This window comes from Phlebotomus argentipes, unplaced genomic scaffold (genome assembly GCF_947086385.1).
Source record: "Phlebotomus argentipes unplaced genomic scaffold, Phlebotomus argentipes genome assembly contig_15, whole genome shotgun sequence".
NCBI classification, from domain to species: domain Eukaryota; kingdom Metazoa; phylum Arthropoda; class Insecta; order Diptera; family Psychodidae; genus Phlebotomus; species Phlebotomus argentipes.
Window position 1 is genome coordinate 23491 of NW_026776181.1, and position 17751 is coordinate 41241.

Below are 17751 nucleotides of genomic sequence, written 5' to 3' on the forward strand. Positions count from 1 at the left end.
TTTATTGAGCACCAGATTGTAGATATCTAAATGGATGTCCTATAAGAATTTATTCACATAGCTTAAGGAATTTTTATTAAAACGAGACAAAATGATTAAAGACCCGCATTATACGAAAATTAAATAAATTTTGTAGGAAGACAAATTCAAAAATAAGTAAGAAAAAATGTTTTTTGGATTGAGAACAACTTTGAAAGATAACCTCCTATTTTTCTTTATTCGCATTCACAGCATGATGTCTCAAGTCGTTCGGCAATACTTAAGTGCGTGCTGTCGAAATCTAATGCTCTTGCGACTTATTAATTAATCGGGTGATTTGGTTAGGCGACAAAATGGCAAATCTGTGTTCTTCAATATCGTTTGTCAAATAGACTTACAAGAATGATGCATCAGATCGAGCAAACCAATTAATCTAGCGTGTATTTGCGGAACGCTGAAGGTGAAAATACAAAATCTCGAGGCAAATTTGTAGTGATTGTCGATATTTGGCGGGCTTTTTTCTGGGGTAACGCGAAGGAAAAGTGCTTGAAGGAAGACAATTTGAAGGTGTTGTGAAAAATGTTGAGTGGTGGACAAGTGGTGGTCAATGAACCAATGAATCTCTTTCGTCATTTTCTCCTTCTACCCAATTGACATACAATGCTAGTGATTGATATCTCAATAATCATTGCATTATTTTGGACGCCCATTGTGTCGCTCGAGAGCATCACTTTTCCTCAAAATACTGGAGAGATCTTCACATCAGCTTCCAATGGGTGTTTGAACAGTTTGAGGGAATTTTCAAAGTCACACTTATTTGCCAAAATGTGTCTGCCTCTGTTGAAGAATTTTTGGGGAAAATGACGAAATGGACAAATGCTACATGACATTAATAATAAAATACACAAAATCTCACCGACGTATTGATCTTTCGATCGCGCTGCATCTGCGAGATGAAGAGACAAAATGAGCGAATGGAACTTGGCAGCATGTCGTGATCATGAGACGCAAAAGCGATCACTTGTGTTATGGATTGTAATGTTGTCTCTTCATGCGTGATCTAGGATCGCGGTTGAGACGGCAAAAATTCACGATCGCGTCTGATCTGCAGCGTTTCATCATTGGTGTCATTGCAACCGAGTTGAGAGAAGGTGGAAAAAAGCGATCTGGATGTGTCACTAGGTATATGCAGAAATTCGGGTTTGCACTGAACGTGATCTTGAAGCTCAGCGTATTCTCGCTGATTCTCATGTGGCGATGTGATTTTCTTCACTTGAACTGGCATTGAAAGAGAAAACTCCAGCGCGCACGCAGACCGTGTGCGGATTTCAAGAACAGCCGCCCAAGATCACTGGTTTTCTCTTGCAAAATTCCCAATCGAACATCGCGCGATCGTCGTGATCTTCAGTTCGCGAAGCACTGATGAATTCCCTGCTCATTATGTCACAGCCCGTTGAGCTTAAGTTGACGGCATTATGAGTTTTCCACCTCGAGAGCCTTTTTTTGCCACTTCTCACCTTCTAATTAAGATTTGCAGTGTTGTTATACAAGATGCAGAGGCTTTTTATTTACATGGAACCATTTATCGGACCTCCCGAAATTTGGGATGTTGAGAAATTGTAGACGATCTCGTAAAAGTTTTACCACTGCCTCAAGTGTATGTAATTGTTTGGATATTGCTGCAATTGAACGGCTTGGGAAATGGCCAAAGACGAGGTTTCTAGTGAAAATTGTCTCATGCGCACTTTTTCGCGCGCGCGCGTGTGTATGTGAATAAATTAACTTTTTTCTCGTCATCTCAAATTAGCAAAATGCGAAAAAATATTATGTCTCTTCAACAAATATTCATGTGAATGTAATCGCTAATTAGATTATTTTTTTGTATGAGCCTGAAATCGAACTTTGAAAGAGCTTAAACACAAAAATATATCCTCGGCGGAAATAAAGCGCGATACATATTTAATTAGAAAGTACAGTCGCTTGTTCTCAACAAAGGTGTTAATTTCTAATTTCGGTATTCAATTAAAAAATACAATAACAGATGTGGTGCAATGGATTCATTGCGTTTTAAACTTGAAATATATAAAAGTTGATTTTATATTTCATTTTCTTAATCCTCTATAGTCTAGAAATGCATTCAAAACGTTGAACTTCAGATTAATTTCTTAGTTAATCACAATTCATGTCTTGTGTAAAAATACAAGAAATGAAATGCCAAGTGAAATGCATGAGAAAGTGTTATGATAAAGAAATATAAAGCAAGTTTTGCATAAGAATTTTCTGGAGAAAATATTGTGCTCCCATCCAATTTAAATGTCTTTAGATTTTTCTATTTGGAATTAATGCAAAACAGATGCAACTGGATACAATTCATTATTTATGCAGAGTTATTTAACATGACAGAATTTATCACACTTTTGTTCACATTAATTGATAAATTAAGTTAATCCAGTCTTTCTAATCGGGCTTTAAAAATAAATATATATGTACATATTTGGCAAAGTCAAAAGTTTATTAGAGCTTAATCTGAGAAGCGACAGAAAAACAACTTAAATAAATATAGATAAACATGTGTTTTATTTCTTCAATACGAATAGAAAGACTTATTAGAACTATCATGAGTTTTTTTTTATAGAAGTATGATGAGGGTTAATTTATTTTCCGTTGCATATTAGTTTCAAATCTTAACCAGTTCAATAAAATCGCTCGACCGCGCCACGCCCGGTAAACTCCGGGCTGAAGGTAGTGAATTGGCTAGTGATTCTCTAATGAAATTATTTAGTGTTTCACAACTGCTTCCAAATACACGCGAACGCGGCGCATTGTCATGTTTGTGTTTGTGTATGAGTGAGGATTGCTGCCTTCTATTTCACAATGCGAGGAGTAAAGTGAAGCGCGCAGTGATTTGACGTTTCTAACAGTGCTCAACGTGTATCAACAAATCTCTGGAAATTTGCATTAAATTAAGCAGGTAAGGACCCAATTATTGCCTTGGAGATCATACATTGACCCCCCAAGAGGGCCATTGTGTTGTTATACTGAAGAAATTCGAGTGGCTTTACGTGAAAATGTTGTGTTTTGTTTCCGCGAGAAGTGATGCAATTGTTCGACGATTTTCACGCCAGAAAATAGTCTGGGACTTGCGACTTTTCTCGGAAAATGCACACCGGCTTCTCTGTTGTGCGTCCGTTCCGATTCCGCGGAAAATGTTCGAAAATTACGTGAAAAATGCCGTCTCAAAATTGTCGTGTAAATTCGCAAAAGAATCTGCTGAGAAGGCCTTGGGGATCAGTTGAGGCTCCACTGGGGCTAGCTAGTATCTAAAAAAAACCGATATTTTTTTAGATACTTTTTTAAGTTTAAGGATTTTTGTTAATAATGTCCTTAGCTTTTTCTTTAAATATTTATTTCTCTCTTTCAGGACTCGATGGATCAAAGTGCATTCCTAACTTCATTCAACGGGAAAAGAATCATCAAATAATGCAAAAGTAAGTTATTTTTATTCTAAAAAATTACTATTTTTAAATAAAAACGTTCATTTAATATTTTTTGTGCGTGTATCAGAAATTTTAAATTCATTTTTGCATAAATATTTTAATTTTTGTATTAACAAAAATATAGTATCATTAAAAACTAATAATTTATGTTTTAAATATTTTAACAGCCGCAGCCATTCAAAGGATCTTCCCAGGAATAAGGAATCAACTCGCAAAGCGGATAACCGGCAAAAGAAAACGACCATCTGGCGTTGCTGATACTTCCAGCGAAGAGAATGCAGCCATTCGGACCACTCCAGGAGTATTGTTTTTTAATTATAATATTTTTTAGATAATTAATAGATTAAAAAAAATCCTCCTTTAAAGGCGAAGAATTTAATATACTGTATTTGAAATTCTTTCATTAAAAAAATGAATATTTGAGTGTCTCAGTAAGAATAAAGTTGGCCGTAAAACCTTAAAAATGAATAAAGCAATTTGGTCCATAAATATTTGTAATGCCCATTATTTCACTAAATTTATCTAAAACTCTTTATATTTGTCAGAAGAAGTATTTTAAAAAGAGTCCAAAAATTATATATTACAAATTTTTAAATTATACCAGAAATAAGGTCAAATTGAAATTCTAATAGAATAAGTAATTTGCATTTGATTAACGTTTTTATTATTACAGGAAAACAAGGAAAAATGTCATCAAAGTTAATGGAAAATAAATATTTTGAACAAAATTAATATCATGATTTTTAATATATTTCTCATTGGAAAGTCCTTTGGCGTGGCTTGAGCCAATTCACTAGCCCCCCTTGTGCCCGGACACCGCCCAATGCTTGTGAAAGACCCTGAGAATCGCTTTAGCTCGGGCTTGTGAAATGGCTGAAGAGTGGCTTTAGTCGCGCCATACAATCACTAGTGAATGGCTCATGAAAAGATGCGACATGCCCCGTGCGTTTGTCATACAAACGTTTCTTCCTGGTGTCATAAGCCAGTTTAAGGAATCACAAGGGAAATTCACTTGTGAACGTGAGCCTCGGCTCAAGCCAGTCCCATGAACTGGCTCAAGCCAGGTTTTATCGGGCGCGCGTGTCGCTAGATGTCACTTTTTTGTTATTACTTCAGTTTGGTAACCAGTTTGAAACGTTCAGCGAGACGCTCTGCTTTTCCTTCATTTATTCCAGTTTCCCGACTTTTCCGATGGGTATTTCGTACAGTAAACTCTTCCGGGAGCTAAGCAGTGAGAAAGCTTCCGAGGAGAGGCAGCAAACTGATCCTCGATCACCATCTCTTCATATTTCCCGAACTCCCATGAGCGTGAGATTTCTGTAAAATGTTTGGATTTTGTTCCCGGATTTATGTTTTTAATTTTTACACAGGTTCTGCAGAAACAGTCTCACAGCAAGATCACCAAAGCGCAGGATCTCACGACGGATATCCAGACGCCTCTCAGTGGGAGTTATGAGGCGCTCTTTCCACGGACAACGCAATTGGAGCAGCTCCATGTACAGACAAATTCAATGGACCCGAGGTCTCCATCCCAGGGTGTCCAAAGAACTCCTCTCACACTACCACCAGAGCTGGAGGAAGTAGTACCAGTGACATTATTGGAAAGTGAACAGGAGGAAGACAGCGCATCTGAGAGCTTCGAGTCGGCGCTATCTAAAATTGATTTCGAAAGTTTTGATGAGGAAAAGAAGCCTTTGGAGACGAATTTTGATTACCGTCCACCGGAATCTGCGCCTGTTGAGAACGCTATTGATCCTCGGTCACCGGGGATAGACAGAACACCCTTCGTTTTTCAAGACGATGTGGATAAGAATGAGTGTGAGGATGCAACACCCAAATCTGTTCTAAATGTTTTCCAGGACGAAAATGCAGGTCAGAATTTTACTCCCAAGCTGTCGATTGTGGGTCAAGAAGGCGCTAGAACTCCTCTAAGCTGTCTGGCCAATAGAGGAGCTCCGCGAACTGCAGAGTCTAATGCGAAGACTGTGCGTAAGGGCATGAATAATTTGGATAACCGTCCGCTGAGCGTCTTCACCAGTGCCAAAGGGAATCGCGGCAACTCCAAGATTCCCCTGCCCAAGAGATGCATCGAGAATTGATAATAATGTTTGTGTTTAAATTCCCGGGAGATGAAGAAATAGACGAGTGTTTTTTGATAAATAAATACATTTTTCCTTGATTTTTCGTGTGTTTGAAATTATCGCTCAATTTCGCATAGGCCGCGTATAACAGTTTTCGGAGAATGTCGCTGTCATCGCTGCACGCCGCCGCAGTGGCTCACACCTCTCAAAACATTCGTCGTTTGTCTAGTGCGCGATGAAATTTTATTCTCAATTTTTATCGTGAAAAAGCGCGAAAATGCAACTGAAAATTGTTGTAAATAGTGCCGTGCAAGCGGAAAAACACAATTTTGTACTGTACGTGTTGTAGATGTCGGTGAAATTGTGGCAAAAGGTGTGATTAATTGTGACTGTAGGGAAAAATGGCGTCGGAAAAAGATGCCTTGCACTGTGTTGACGACCCCAATTTCGCAATTATTTGTGCATTTCTCGACAAATTCGCCACGCTGTGTGGCGTGGAACATCCGGATGTGGCGGAGCTGCAGACGATGCTAGAGGATATGGAGGAAGGTGAGCAGCAGGACGCAGACGAAGAGGGTGTTCCCACTGTGCATCCCACCCTGTTTGGCTGTCCCAAACGGAGGCCAAACAATGCAACAAAAACACAGGAGGCAAATGTCAAGATTGTTTATATTGTCGTTTTTTCTCACTTTTGGGCTCCAGTGGCGCCTGAGTTGATGGATTTGCACATTAAATTGATGCGGAAGACCAAGTACACTGTGCGTCCGGACAAGTGGGAGCGATCTCTGGTTAAGTTCTCTCATTCCTTCTCCACTGTGGACGCCTGGGAGCTGGAGAAGTTCGGGTACAAGAAGCTGAGGCTCCCTGTGAGACTACGGATCCTCAAGGTGGGTGAAATTATATGCCAACGTGTGTGATAATCTAATTGCTTGTATTGTACTTATCAGGCCTTACTGGACACCCAGTTTGATTCCAACATCCGCTTTAAGACGGCCGTCAATGGGATTGCCGCGAACGAACTCAGGCCTCTGCCCCTGGGGCGCGACAAAGAGGGTAATGCTTATTGGAGCACCTTGGATCAGAAGTGCAATCTGAGAATCTATCAAGAACACCTTGATGAAGAGACTTGGCGCGTTGTAGCGACAAATCGCGATGAACTGGTGAAACTAATAGCTGTCCTGAACGGGAATGAACCCATTGTGCCGAATTTGGAGGGTTTGGTGGATGAGGACAGTAGTAGTAACAGCAATCAGCTAATAAAGGGGGAGCATGTACTGGTAAAGCAGGATTCAAACTCGACATCCTTATCAGATGATGCATTGCTTCCCAAAAGAAAGCATGAAGAGAGTAAAGAAGTGAAAACAGAAGAGGTAATTGAAGAGAAGATCCAAGAAGATGACGAAGAGAGCAGTGATGACGAAGAAGAAGAGGAAGAAAAATCACATGAACCTCTAGAGAAACTTCCTTCACAGCCTGTAAGTAATATTGTTTCTTTTTACTAACTTTAATTTCTAATGAAATGGTTTTCTTTCAGCTAAAGACTGAGGGACACAAGAATAAATACAACAAACCATCGTTAGTGTCGTCATTTGTAAAGCAGTCTTCAAGAAGCTCGAGAAGTCAGCGGTATAGCAAGCGATTGGCTGTTGGAAACGAAATGGAGGAGGAGAAACTCCAAATTCCAGACGCAGTGCTAAAGAAACCAAAAGTGGAGCGATTGACACTGCTGGGAAAATCAAATCTTGATAAAATCAACAAATTTAAGAAGATGGACTCAAAGAAGACGGCTTTCGTGCAGGAAGAGGAATCCTCAGAAGAGCAAAATGAGGAGGACGAGTCCGGCGAGGAAGAAGAAGAAGAGGAAGAAGAGGAGGAAGAAGAAGAACAGGAAGAGGAAGAGAGTGAAGATGAAGTTATCGAAGAACCCGTGATGATTGTGAAGGGATCCGGGAGTGGAAGGGACTGTGAAGGTGGGAATGCAATGTTTGAGTGCAGTGAGACGATAGAGGAGGACACATTGTATATTTTCGGTGAGGGCAGTGGTGCTGATTGTGATGTTGGAAACACAAAAGATGATGAGAAATCGCCAACACAATCGAAACCGATGTTCTTCTTTGGTCAACCTGGTTGTCTGAAGCTCAGCCCAATGAAGCAGCCCGTATCTTTGGGGTTTGGCTTCGGGGAAAAACCAGAAGTGAGTGAAGATGAGAAGAGTGAGTCAGGAAATTCGGCGAATGACAAGAAGGGTTACTGCAGTGAAGAGACGGGAGAGTGTAGTAAAGATAATGTGAAAACAGAAGCCTTAAAAACCAGTGAAAATGATTTGAAAAATGACCAAGAGAAACATGAAGTGGATAAAGTGTCAAATACAAGTGAAGAAACTTTGGAAGTGTCGACAGGGAGTTCGCAGCCAACAGAATATAAACCTGAAAAGGAAGAAGAAACAGGTAAAGCTGAAGTGTTAACTGTTGAGACAACTGAAGAAAAGTTAATAACTGAAGAGAAAGATAAGAAAATTGACACTGTTGAAAAACCAACTCAAGAAAACATCGATGAAAGTGAGATAATTGAAAATGTGGAAAAAATGGAAATTAGTGAAGAATCAACGGCGATTCCTGAAGATCCGGTGGCAAATGTAAAAGAAGAAGAACCTTTAAAAGAAACTGTAGCTGAGGAAGAAGCAATTGAAACTTCTGAACAACCGCCTGAAATTCCTAAGACGAAGGATGATGTACAAATGGATACAGAGACTGTAGAGGAAGAAAAACCACCTGTTGAAGAAGCATCTAATAACAACGCAACAAACAATCAAGAATTATTATCTTTAGATTTTTTACAAGAACCAAAAACATCTGAAGAAGGGAAAATGTCAAAAGTAGATGAAATGGAGGTTGATGAAATTTCTGAGGAGACAAAGGTGGATTTGAAAGAAATGGAAGAAAATCCAGTAGAAATACCAAGCATGGAACAACAGCAAGATAAACAAGAAAAGGATATTACTGAAAATGATTTACTCATTGATGAGGAATTTATTGAAGATCAAGAAACTCCACAAGGAAGAATATTCACTGAGGATGAATTGCTTCGGGATGACAGTGATATTGAGGCACAAACTGTTGTTTCTGAGAAACATTCAACGTCAGAAACAGAAAAAAGTACGATTGCGACAGTAATGGAAGATAATAAAATGGAATTTACCAATGAGCCTTCAGCATCACATGATGATTCCGTGATTACGGAGAATAAATCAGAGAAAAATGAACTTTTAGAAGTAGAGGAAGACGCTTCAATAACAGAAGAATCTACCACTGACAAACCTTCAGCAACAATTGATGATTCCATAGTTCAGGAAAATATATCAGAGGAAAATGAACCTTCAGAAGTCGAGGAAGACGTTTCAACAAGAGAAGAATTTTCCACTGACAAACCTTCAGCAACAGCTGATGATTCTATAGTTCAGGAGAGTTTATCAGAGGAAATTGAATCTGAAAGAGCCGAGGAAATTGTTTTAATAACAGAAGAACCTGCCACTGAGCCTTCAGTATCACTTGATGATTCTGTGCTTACGGAGAATATATCAGAGGAAGATCAACCTTTAAAACTCGAAGAAGACGCTTCAATAACAGAAAAGTCTACCACTGAGCCGTCAGCATCACATGATGATTCTGTGATTACGGAGAATAAATCAGACAAAAATGAACCTTTAGAAGTCAAGGAAGACGCTTCAATAACAGAAGAATCTACCACTGACAAACCTTCAGCATCAGTTGATGATTCTATGCTTACGGAGAATATATCAGAGGAAAATGAACCTTCAGAAATCGAAGGAGACGCTTCAATAACAGAAGAATCTACCACTGACAAGCCGTCAGCATCAGTTGATGATTCTATAGTTCAGGAAAGTTTATCAGAGGAAATTGAATCTGCAAGAGTAAATGAAGGAGTTTTGATCACTGAGGAACAACCTAATGAACAGTCATCAACATCACTTATTGATTCTACAATTCCGGTGAGTAAACCAGAAGAAAATGAATCAGTAAAAATGGATGAAGAATTTTTGATCATTGAAGCACAAACAATTGATAAGCTTTCAACGTCGAATAATGATCATTCAATTCCAAAGGGTGAATCAGAGAAAATCGAGCCTGCAAATGTCGATGAGGTTTTGATTACAGAAGAAACTATTGATACTCCAAGTACAGAATCTCCTAAACTAAATGAAGTTGAAGAACCTGAGCAAATGCAGCTGAGGAGTGAAACAGAAATTCAGTCACACCCTGATAATGTTGAATCTTCTGATATAGCCGAAAAAGATACGAAGACAGAATTTTCTGATCAATTATTAAACGTCTCTCTAGATAAGAATTTAGTAAACACTAATGAAGTTATGGATGAAATTCCTCTGGATGAGGAAATGTCTGATGAAAAACATAAAGAAGTTAATGAGTTACCAGCAGTTGTAGAAAATATTGAAGGCGAATCCTCAAAATGCATAGCAGAACAAGAAGAGGAAATATCAACTAAATATGTAGAAGAACTGATTGATAAAACTTCTGAAGATTCAGTTCCACAGGATGATGTAATGGAAAGTAAAGCGGAAGATGAACAGATATTGGAAGATATAGACTCTCCTGAAGATCTTGAATTGGAATCTCAAGAAAGTGTAACAGAAAATCAACTTACAAATTTAGATTGTGATAATGTTGAAGCTATCGCTGAGACTTCACAACAGACTATTGAGAAAGAGGTAAAAGATCAAAGTGAAATGGAGATTCCCTCGGAAATTGCGCTAAATGAATGCGATCCTGTAAAGGATATTCTTAATGATGAAACTAAAGTTGAGGAGAGTTCAGAAGATATACAGTCTGTGCCTGAAACTGCATGTGTTCCTATGGAATTGGAGGAATTGCCTGAGCCTCAAATAGTCACAGAAGCAAACACTTCTTTAGCGCATGAGAATAATGAAGGTGATATGAAGGAATCTGCAACTTCTGCGATTGATTGTACACCGATGGAGCTTGAAGATGATCCTGAAACTTCAACATTTGAGCTTGTGACGCACGAACAATTTGACGAATCTTCAGTTGGCAGTGGAGGTAAATTGACGATCGATGAAGTTCCTATGGAGTTGGAAGAAGCAGAAGAAGATGTTCCTGATAAATCCATAGACGTTGCTAAACAACCAACAGCTGAAGAGATTGTCGAGGAAGTAAAAGAGGAAGAAAAACCAGTTGATGAAGTGCCTAAACCAGTCAAGATTTCACAGAATGTAGAATTAAATCGAGTAGAAGAGCAGTCAGAAACTATTGCAGCGTCTAAGGATGAATTTCTTGATGATGATAATCTGAAATCGAAGGATTTGTTGGAAAAAATTCCTATAGAATCTGGCGAAGTGAAAGATGCTGACGAAGATTCTCTCTCATCGCCAGAATTCGATGATGGGCCTCCATCAGCAGTGTCTGACAAACCAGAATCCCCGAAGCCTGATTTGCCTGAGAGTGTGCCTGCGCAGACGGACAATAATAATGAGATGAAGATGTCAGAGGAGGCGCAGGAAGAGAAAGTTTTGGATATGTCAGAAGTGAAGACATTGGTGCAGGCAAAGACATTCTTTCCAGAAGCTTCAACAGTACAGACAATGGAAAGTCATGAGGGGAAAAAGAGGAGATTATCTGATGATGCAGTCTTGTCTGATGAAGGAAAAAGGGTGAAAGTAGTTGAATGTAAAAAGGATGAGCGGATGGAAGTGGTGCATGAGGGATTGATAGGGCTTGCAAAGAAAGTGGAAGAAGTAAATGATGAATCTGCATTTGAGGCAATTAAGGAAGAAGTAAAGGAAGAAGTGCAGGAAGTGGAATTGAAAAAAGTCGAAGAGAATGAAGAAAAGTTACCAGAACAAAAACCAGATTCAATTCTGAATTTGTCTATGGATTATGAACCACCAGCGACAATTATAAGGGTGGGTCGGAAGACTCGAGGAAGAAGGCCAATTGAAGTGGAGCAGGTTCAAGCTGAGGAGATGAAAATAGAGTCGCCAATTGCGGAAGTGAAGCCAGAGAAGACAAGAGGAAGGAAACCAGTAAAGGCGGAGGAGAAAGAAGACGCTGATGAACAGCTGGAAGACTTGATACCAGTGTCTAAGATTGATAAGAACCAGATTGTAACTGAGAAGGAGGAAACTGAAGCCAAGGAGAGTGTTGTTGAAAAGAAGCCATTAAGTGGACGAGGAAGAGGGAGAGGACGTGGTGGCCGAAGGCCTCAGAATATGGCTGAAGATTTCGACAAGAAGAAGAGTAAGAAAATGTTTTGTTTTTACGTATAAACTAGACTAGAAGATAATGTTTATGTTTGTTTTAATTTCAGCGATTCGTCGACTGGGTTTGGACATTGATGAGAATGCCATCATCGAAGAGCCTGACGATCAGCCTGTGGTGAGACAGTCGCGGAGGATTGCACAGCTGAAGATTAAGGAAGAGGCAGAGAGGCGGAAAATGGAAGAAATCGCTTTGCAGAAGATGAAAGAGGAAGCTATAAGAAAGAAAAAGCAGGAGCAGGATGACTATGTGCCTTCACCGGAGTCAGACAGTGATGAGGAGTATAAGCAGAATCTGGAGAAGAAGAAGAGAGGACCTAAGAAGAAGTCAAATCAGGCGAAATGGCATTCCGGCACCGGAACATCCGAGAGTGAAGAAGATGTGGAAGAGGAGGAGGATGGATTGGAGCCTGAATATGTGGGATCTCCGCTATTTAAGTCTGATCATGAATTCTCTCCTGAGAGTGATCTCGAGGATGATAGTGGAGTGCCTACAAAGATGGCGAGAACAGTGAGGAAGGATCCTGAGGATGCAGAAGACGATAATCCTGATCATGCTTGTCAAAAGTGTGGGAAGCACGACCATCCGGAATGGATTCTGTTGTGTGACAGCTGTGACAAGGGTTACCATTGCTCCTGTCTGAAGCCAGTGCTTTTTGTTATTCCAGAGGGTGACTGGTTCTGTCCACCCTGTCAACATGGCAAATTGCTGGAGAATCTTAATGCAAAGCTTGGAGAATTGGATGGGATGATTGAGGAGAAAGAGAAGGAAGAACTAAGGTTGCAGCGTCAAACCTTCAATTCTGTGTGTCAGGAGAACATTATCAAGGCGGAAGAGATGTCTAAAGCAACTTCTCGCAGTCGAAGCAGGAGCATTAAGGCCAAGTCATCATCGTCCTCTTCATCAGATGACAACAGTTCAGACAATGAGCCAATCTATAAGCTGAGAAAGAGACGGCAGGCCAATGTGAGCTATCGCTTCAATGAGTACGATGATCTCATCAATTCGGCGATCAAGGATGAGATCGCGGTGATGGAGGAGGGCTTGTCACCATTTGAAGATGACGTGCCCGTCACTGGTGCTGGTAATCTCGGAAGGGGAAAGGACATATCGACTATTATAGAGGCGGATAAGGAGGAAAAGCTGAGACAATTGGAGGCACAGACTGAGAAGGAAGGCGCACCAACAGACAAGAGCGAGTCAGAGGCTGAAACTCCAGCTGCGGTGAAAAATGAGGAGAGCAGTGATTCTGAACCTATTCGATTAAGTGGGAGAAAGAAAATTGCCCTGCAAAAGAAGAAAAATCGCAAGCTTAACACACTGGATATCAGTTCGGAGGATGATGGATCCGATGAGGACTTCCAGGAGAGTTCTCCTGACTCTGAGGACTCGGCTGAATCGCTATCGAGTGGCAGTGAGAGTTCAATGGAGTTGGAATTGCTGCGTAAGAAGAACAATAAAGCCGGTATAACGACTAGGAGATCTGTGAGGTCTCGTCATAAGGTCTACGATGAGGACTTTATAAATGACAATGACTCTGATGAGCCAGAGGAGCCGCCGGCGAAAAAGAAGAGGAAGAAGGAAGATTCTGACTTTTCTGACTTCGATGAGTCAGATGATGAGGATGAGGACGAGGAGGATATCGATAGTGATGATTTGTGTGATGACACGGATTCTGGGAGTGACAGTGATGACTGGAGATCTCGTAAGAAGAAAGCTCCACCCAGGAAACCTCCCCCAAGGCCTTCCGATAAGCCCTCGATGGTGGCGAAGAAAAAGCCGAAGAAGAGAGAAGATGATGAGGAGGAGACCTTTAGAGTGGGCTTAAAGAAGAAGAAGTCAGATGCTCTAAAGTCGGATGATGAGCGCGAAGTCACACGAAGAACTCGTGGGAAAAAGATCAATTTCCTGGAAGATTACTACGATGATAGTTCCGATGATGGCATAAAGCCTGGTGTGAAGCGTCCAGATACTCCGCCTGAGGAGCGTGAGATGTTCATCAAGAAGCAAGAGGAGATCAAAAGAATGCTGGCAGCGAAGAATACTGAAGGAGCTAAAGAGATTGCAACTCCAAAGTTGGAACCATTGCGCGTGAGGCTCTCGGAAGCACCAGCTTCTCCACCTGAGGATGCTGTTCCTGGCGTAATACCTTCAGATTCAATCTCAACGGTCCCTCCTCAGGTTATTCAAACCGCCAAGGCTCTCGATGTTGACTTACGACCATCAGCTGCGGCTTCCATTCCGGCTGCTGATTTCAATCCGGAAGACATGAATGAGGAAGAGATAGCGAAAATGATGGAGGATGAATCTTTTGCACAGCAACAGCTGAAGTTGGCAGGTGAGGCTATCAGGAATAAGAAGCTGAGGGAGGCTGAGATGAATAGGAAAGCTGAGGCTAAGGAGAAATTGGAGGCAATGCCGGCAGCACTCCCTACTGCTGCTCCTCCTCCTCCTCCTCCTCCTCTGACTGTTCCCACTTATCCGCCCGCGCATCAGGAGCCGAGTCAAATGCTGCCTGGCCAGATTAGGATACCCGTTGCTCCTCAGTTAGCTGGTGGTCAACGTCATCCGTTGCAACACCCAGTACTGAGACCCACTGTTCCGATGCCCTATCCGCCGGGTGCAATACACATGCAGCAGCCTCTTCATGAGATGGATCCTGAGCATCCATCTGTGAAATTAACCAAGGCTGGATTGGTGCCAAAGAAGCGTGGTCGGAAATCTAAGCTTGAACTTCAAGCAATGGCTGAGGCGAAGGCACGATCGGATCCATTCTATCCGGGACCAACTTCTGCACCGCCAACTTCTATGCCACCATCTTCGATTACGGCCCAATTGGCCAATATGGAGCGACCGTCAGTGCTTCAGGCGCCGAATGCTGTGGTATCAGCAGCTGGAGAACCTGTAATTCCGACTACAGTATTGTCTGTACAGGGAAGTCCATCAGCTGCTGAATCTAAGATGGATCTGGATCCAAAGAAGCGTGGCAGGAGGAAAAAGATCACCCCATTGAGAGACAATATTCCTGGTGCACAGATCACTACGATTTCTGGAGCTATGAAGGGTGATTCTGAGCCTACATCATCCAATCCAATTCTGGCTGAGAGACTGGAAGCGCCTCCAGCAGCATCAGGTGAGTTTCAATTGTACTTCAAGGGCTAGTAGCAAAACTGATTGAAATTTATATTGCAGAAGCCAATAAGAAAGTGACACCATCTCAATTGTATCCTCCCGGAAGCAGTGGTGGGGCTATTCTGTCCAGATTACAGCAGCAAATGAGACCTTTGCCAGGACCTTTCGGTGCTCAAGGTATAACTATTTTACATAAGGTTTGTGCGTTTTGCTTATGAAGTGTTTTCATTTGACAGGTTTACCAGGATCACGGTATTTTCCTTCACCTCATCATTTGGGACACTCATCGCTCAATATGAGCCTGCATCATCTGAGGGCAAATTTTGCAGGAACACCTCCATCATCCTCTGCTGCTGGTTCTGTGAATAATGGTTTGAGCGACAGGCCAGGATTGTACGTCTCACCGGAGCAGCGTGGTGTTCCTGGACCACATGGGATCTTCAGGTATAGTATAAATTAGGTAAAGTTTGCTGGATGATAAGCACTAGGAAATTTATTAATTGCAGAGGATCTGGGCCAATGTATCCTGGTCATGGCTATCAAGGACAACAATCACTGCTTCATCATCAACTGCAATCTCTGGATCCTGCGCTTGGGATCCGTGGTCCTCCTCCACAGGAGTATCAGAGTAGGTTGATATGAAATGTTGGAATTGAAGAAATATTACAATGTTTATTTACTCGACAGGTCCTTATTTACCACCCCAATTCGGTGGATTCTACGCTCCTCCATCACAAGCGGCACAACAGCAAGCAACAACAGCCTCAACGGCATCACCAACTGTCGCTCCTGCTGTAACTTCCACGCCAGCAGCCTCAACGGAAGAGTCTCCGACCACGACTTCTACGGCTAGTGCCACAACTCAGGCAGTGCCGTACAGTCAATTCGAGACGCTGAAATCCTCGTCACCGCACAGCTACAGCAATTCACCTGCGCATGTGGAGCAACAAGGCAGCTCGAGTGAATTTAGTGGACTCGTGAGCTACTTTAGCTCACAGCAAGATGATCTGGAGTCATAAAAGAGAATCACGTAAGTAATTTATTTGTCACAAAAGAAGGGAGAAGAAAACTATGTATGCTGTGTATATAAAATTTTCAGAGTTCTTACCATTATTTATACATAGTCTATAGGGTTTAGAGAAGAAGATTATTGAAGATGGGAGACTTTAGTATGTTTCTACAAGCAGATATAGTGTATTTTTTGAGAGTATACTAAACACTGCATAAGAGCAAGTAAAATGGTATAATTGATATTTCTTTTGCTAGATTGTACGAAGGAGAAAAATGTAATTTAGATCAAATATTAGATCCCGTCCGTTCTCTTGAATGTTGAGAATAAATACAATTTTATTGATTGTTTGAGAGAATTGGACAAGGAATGGAAGATTCCTCATTGTTTCCATTTTTGAGTGAAGAGATAAAAAAGAGAATTCTCTCTGAAGAAGATGTTTTATTTTTAAGAAAAAATCAACATTAAATGCAATTGAAGAAAAAATTATTTGGTAGGGCCTAGTAAAGAAGTTCTATATTGTCTATAATAACTCTAAAAATAATATTTATTTAACATGAAAAGCATTAAGAAGAGACATTTTTGCATTAAATCATCACAAGAGAGATAAAAAAAAACGATAAACTAAAGCAAATAATCATCAAAAGTGAGCGAATGAATTGTCACATATAACTATTAATTGAAAGTTAAATTTAATTACCATTTAATAAGAGAATTAAGAGAAAAATATAGTGTAAATGTATGTAAAGTTGCATAGGACGAAGTGCATAGTGTTTACAAGGAATGAGAGATGCTAGTGAGTTAAGAAGGAAGAATATGTAGGTGAAATATACCATTTATGATAATGAGAGAGGATCATGAGAATAATTTGATGAAAGTCATCTGCTCTGCTCTGCCCGCTCTTCCCAACGCGTGTGTAAGTAAAATGAGTGTGAAGCGAGAGCGAGAGAGATGAGAATTCAGCGACAGCGTTGCTGTAAAGATCTTACTAAAATGTATATCGTCAAAGTCACGGTAGATGAGGCGGTCAATGGCTCTAAACTGTTTATTGTAAAAGTGATAATCGATGGTTGGGTGCTGAAATTCATAACGATAGCAGTTGCATATTAATTAAGATAACGCTTTTTGTGCTCGAACCATTTTTGTCATCCGGAAGTGAGGGTACTTTTCTTGCAGAAGCGCTTGTTCTGTTGAGGCAAGAATTTCTCCATGATTGAATGAACGTGTGTGAATAATTTGCTATTGAGCACAAACTAAACGGTACTGAAGTGTAGTGTTTGGGCTGAATGAGGGAGGAATTATTCATAATTTTATTGTGTCATTTGCATGAGAGAGTAAATGGTAGAAAAAGACACATTTGATGAGGTGGAGAGAGAATTCCTCGAAATGTTTTCACCAATTTTGCCCAATATCTAATTGTTGATAATTAAAGGTGAAATTTTCAGTCGAAAATTCCCCAAAAGTGAGACAATTGAGTGTCATTTAGAAGAATTTGGAGAATGAACTCTTAATACCCACTCTCACCAATTTGTAACAGCAGTTTAGAGTGTGTTGCTGAGCCTCTTGTATTACGTTGTGTGTATGAAGAAATTCCAAGGGATAATCCCACAATTGTATGCAGTTCTCTAGCAGATCAATCAACTAAAGCTTCATGCATACCATTAAGTAAGAATTCTCTCTCTCTCTTTCTCACTCCCAGTAAGTTGAGCTGAAATCAGTAAATTGATCACAGCGAAATG

At 40.7% G+C, this 17751-nt stretch overlaps 2 protein-coding genes across 3 annotated transcripts; both read left to right on the top strand.

Moving 5' to 3' along the window:
- The first annotated feature begins 4603 nt into the window (after positions 1-4603).
- Positions 4604-5614, top strand: LOC132262248 (uncharacterized). Its single transcript, XM_059761449.1, has 2 exons — positions 4604-4784; positions 4847-5614. The coding sequence occupies exons 1-2, from the start codon at positions 4668-4670 to the stop codon at positions 5573-5575; spliced, it is 846 nt and encodes a 281-aa protein (XP_059617432.1). The 5' UTR covers positions 4604-4667; the 3' UTR covers positions 5576-5614.
- A 193-nt stretch (positions 5615-5807) lies between these two features.
- Positions 5808-16862, top strand: LOC132263414 (titin homolog). Of its 2 annotated transcripts, XM_059763172.1 has the most exons (10): positions 5809-6106; positions 6260-6444; positions 6505-7032; positions 7092-9566; positions 9681-11850; positions 11921-15004; positions 15064-15180; positions 15240-15447; positions 15510-15631; positions 15691-16862. In XM_059763172.1, exons 1-10 carry the CDS (start codon positions 5959-5961, stop codon positions 16020-16022), a joined length of 9369 nt encoding a protein of 3122 aa, XP_059619155.1. In that variant the 5' UTR covers positions 5809-5958; the 3' UTR covers positions 16023-16862. The 2 variants fall into 2 exon arrangements, with proteins under 2 accessions (XP_059619154.1, XP_059619155.1); XM_059763171.1 differs by having other exon boundaries at positions 5808-6106; positions 7092-11850.
- The last annotated feature ends 889 nt before the right edge of the window (positions 16863-17751 follow it).

Excerpts from the sequence above, each read along its gene's own strand:
- LOC132262248 (XM_059761449.1), top strand. The coding sequence starts at position 4,668 with ATGGGTATTTCGTACAGTAAACTCTTCCGGGAGCTAAGCAGTGAGAAA. Across the intron at positions 4,785-4,846 it reads TTTCCCGAACTCCCATGAGC|GTTCTGCAGAAACAGTCTCA; the intron begins GTGAGATTTCTG and ends ATTTTTACACAG.
- LOC132263414 (XM_059763171.1), top strand. The coding sequence starts at position 5,959 with ATGGCGTCGGAAAAAGATGCCTTGCACTGTGTTGACGACCCCAATTTC. Across the intron at positions 6,107-6,259 it reads GCTAGAGGATATGGAGGAAG|TGGCGCCTGAGTTGATGGAT; the intron begins GTGAGCAGCAGG and ends TTTGGGCTCCAG. Across the intron at positions 15,448-15,509 it reads GGACCACATGGGATCTTCAG|AGGATCTGGGCCAATGTATC; the intron begins GTATAGTATAAA and ends TATTAATTGCAG.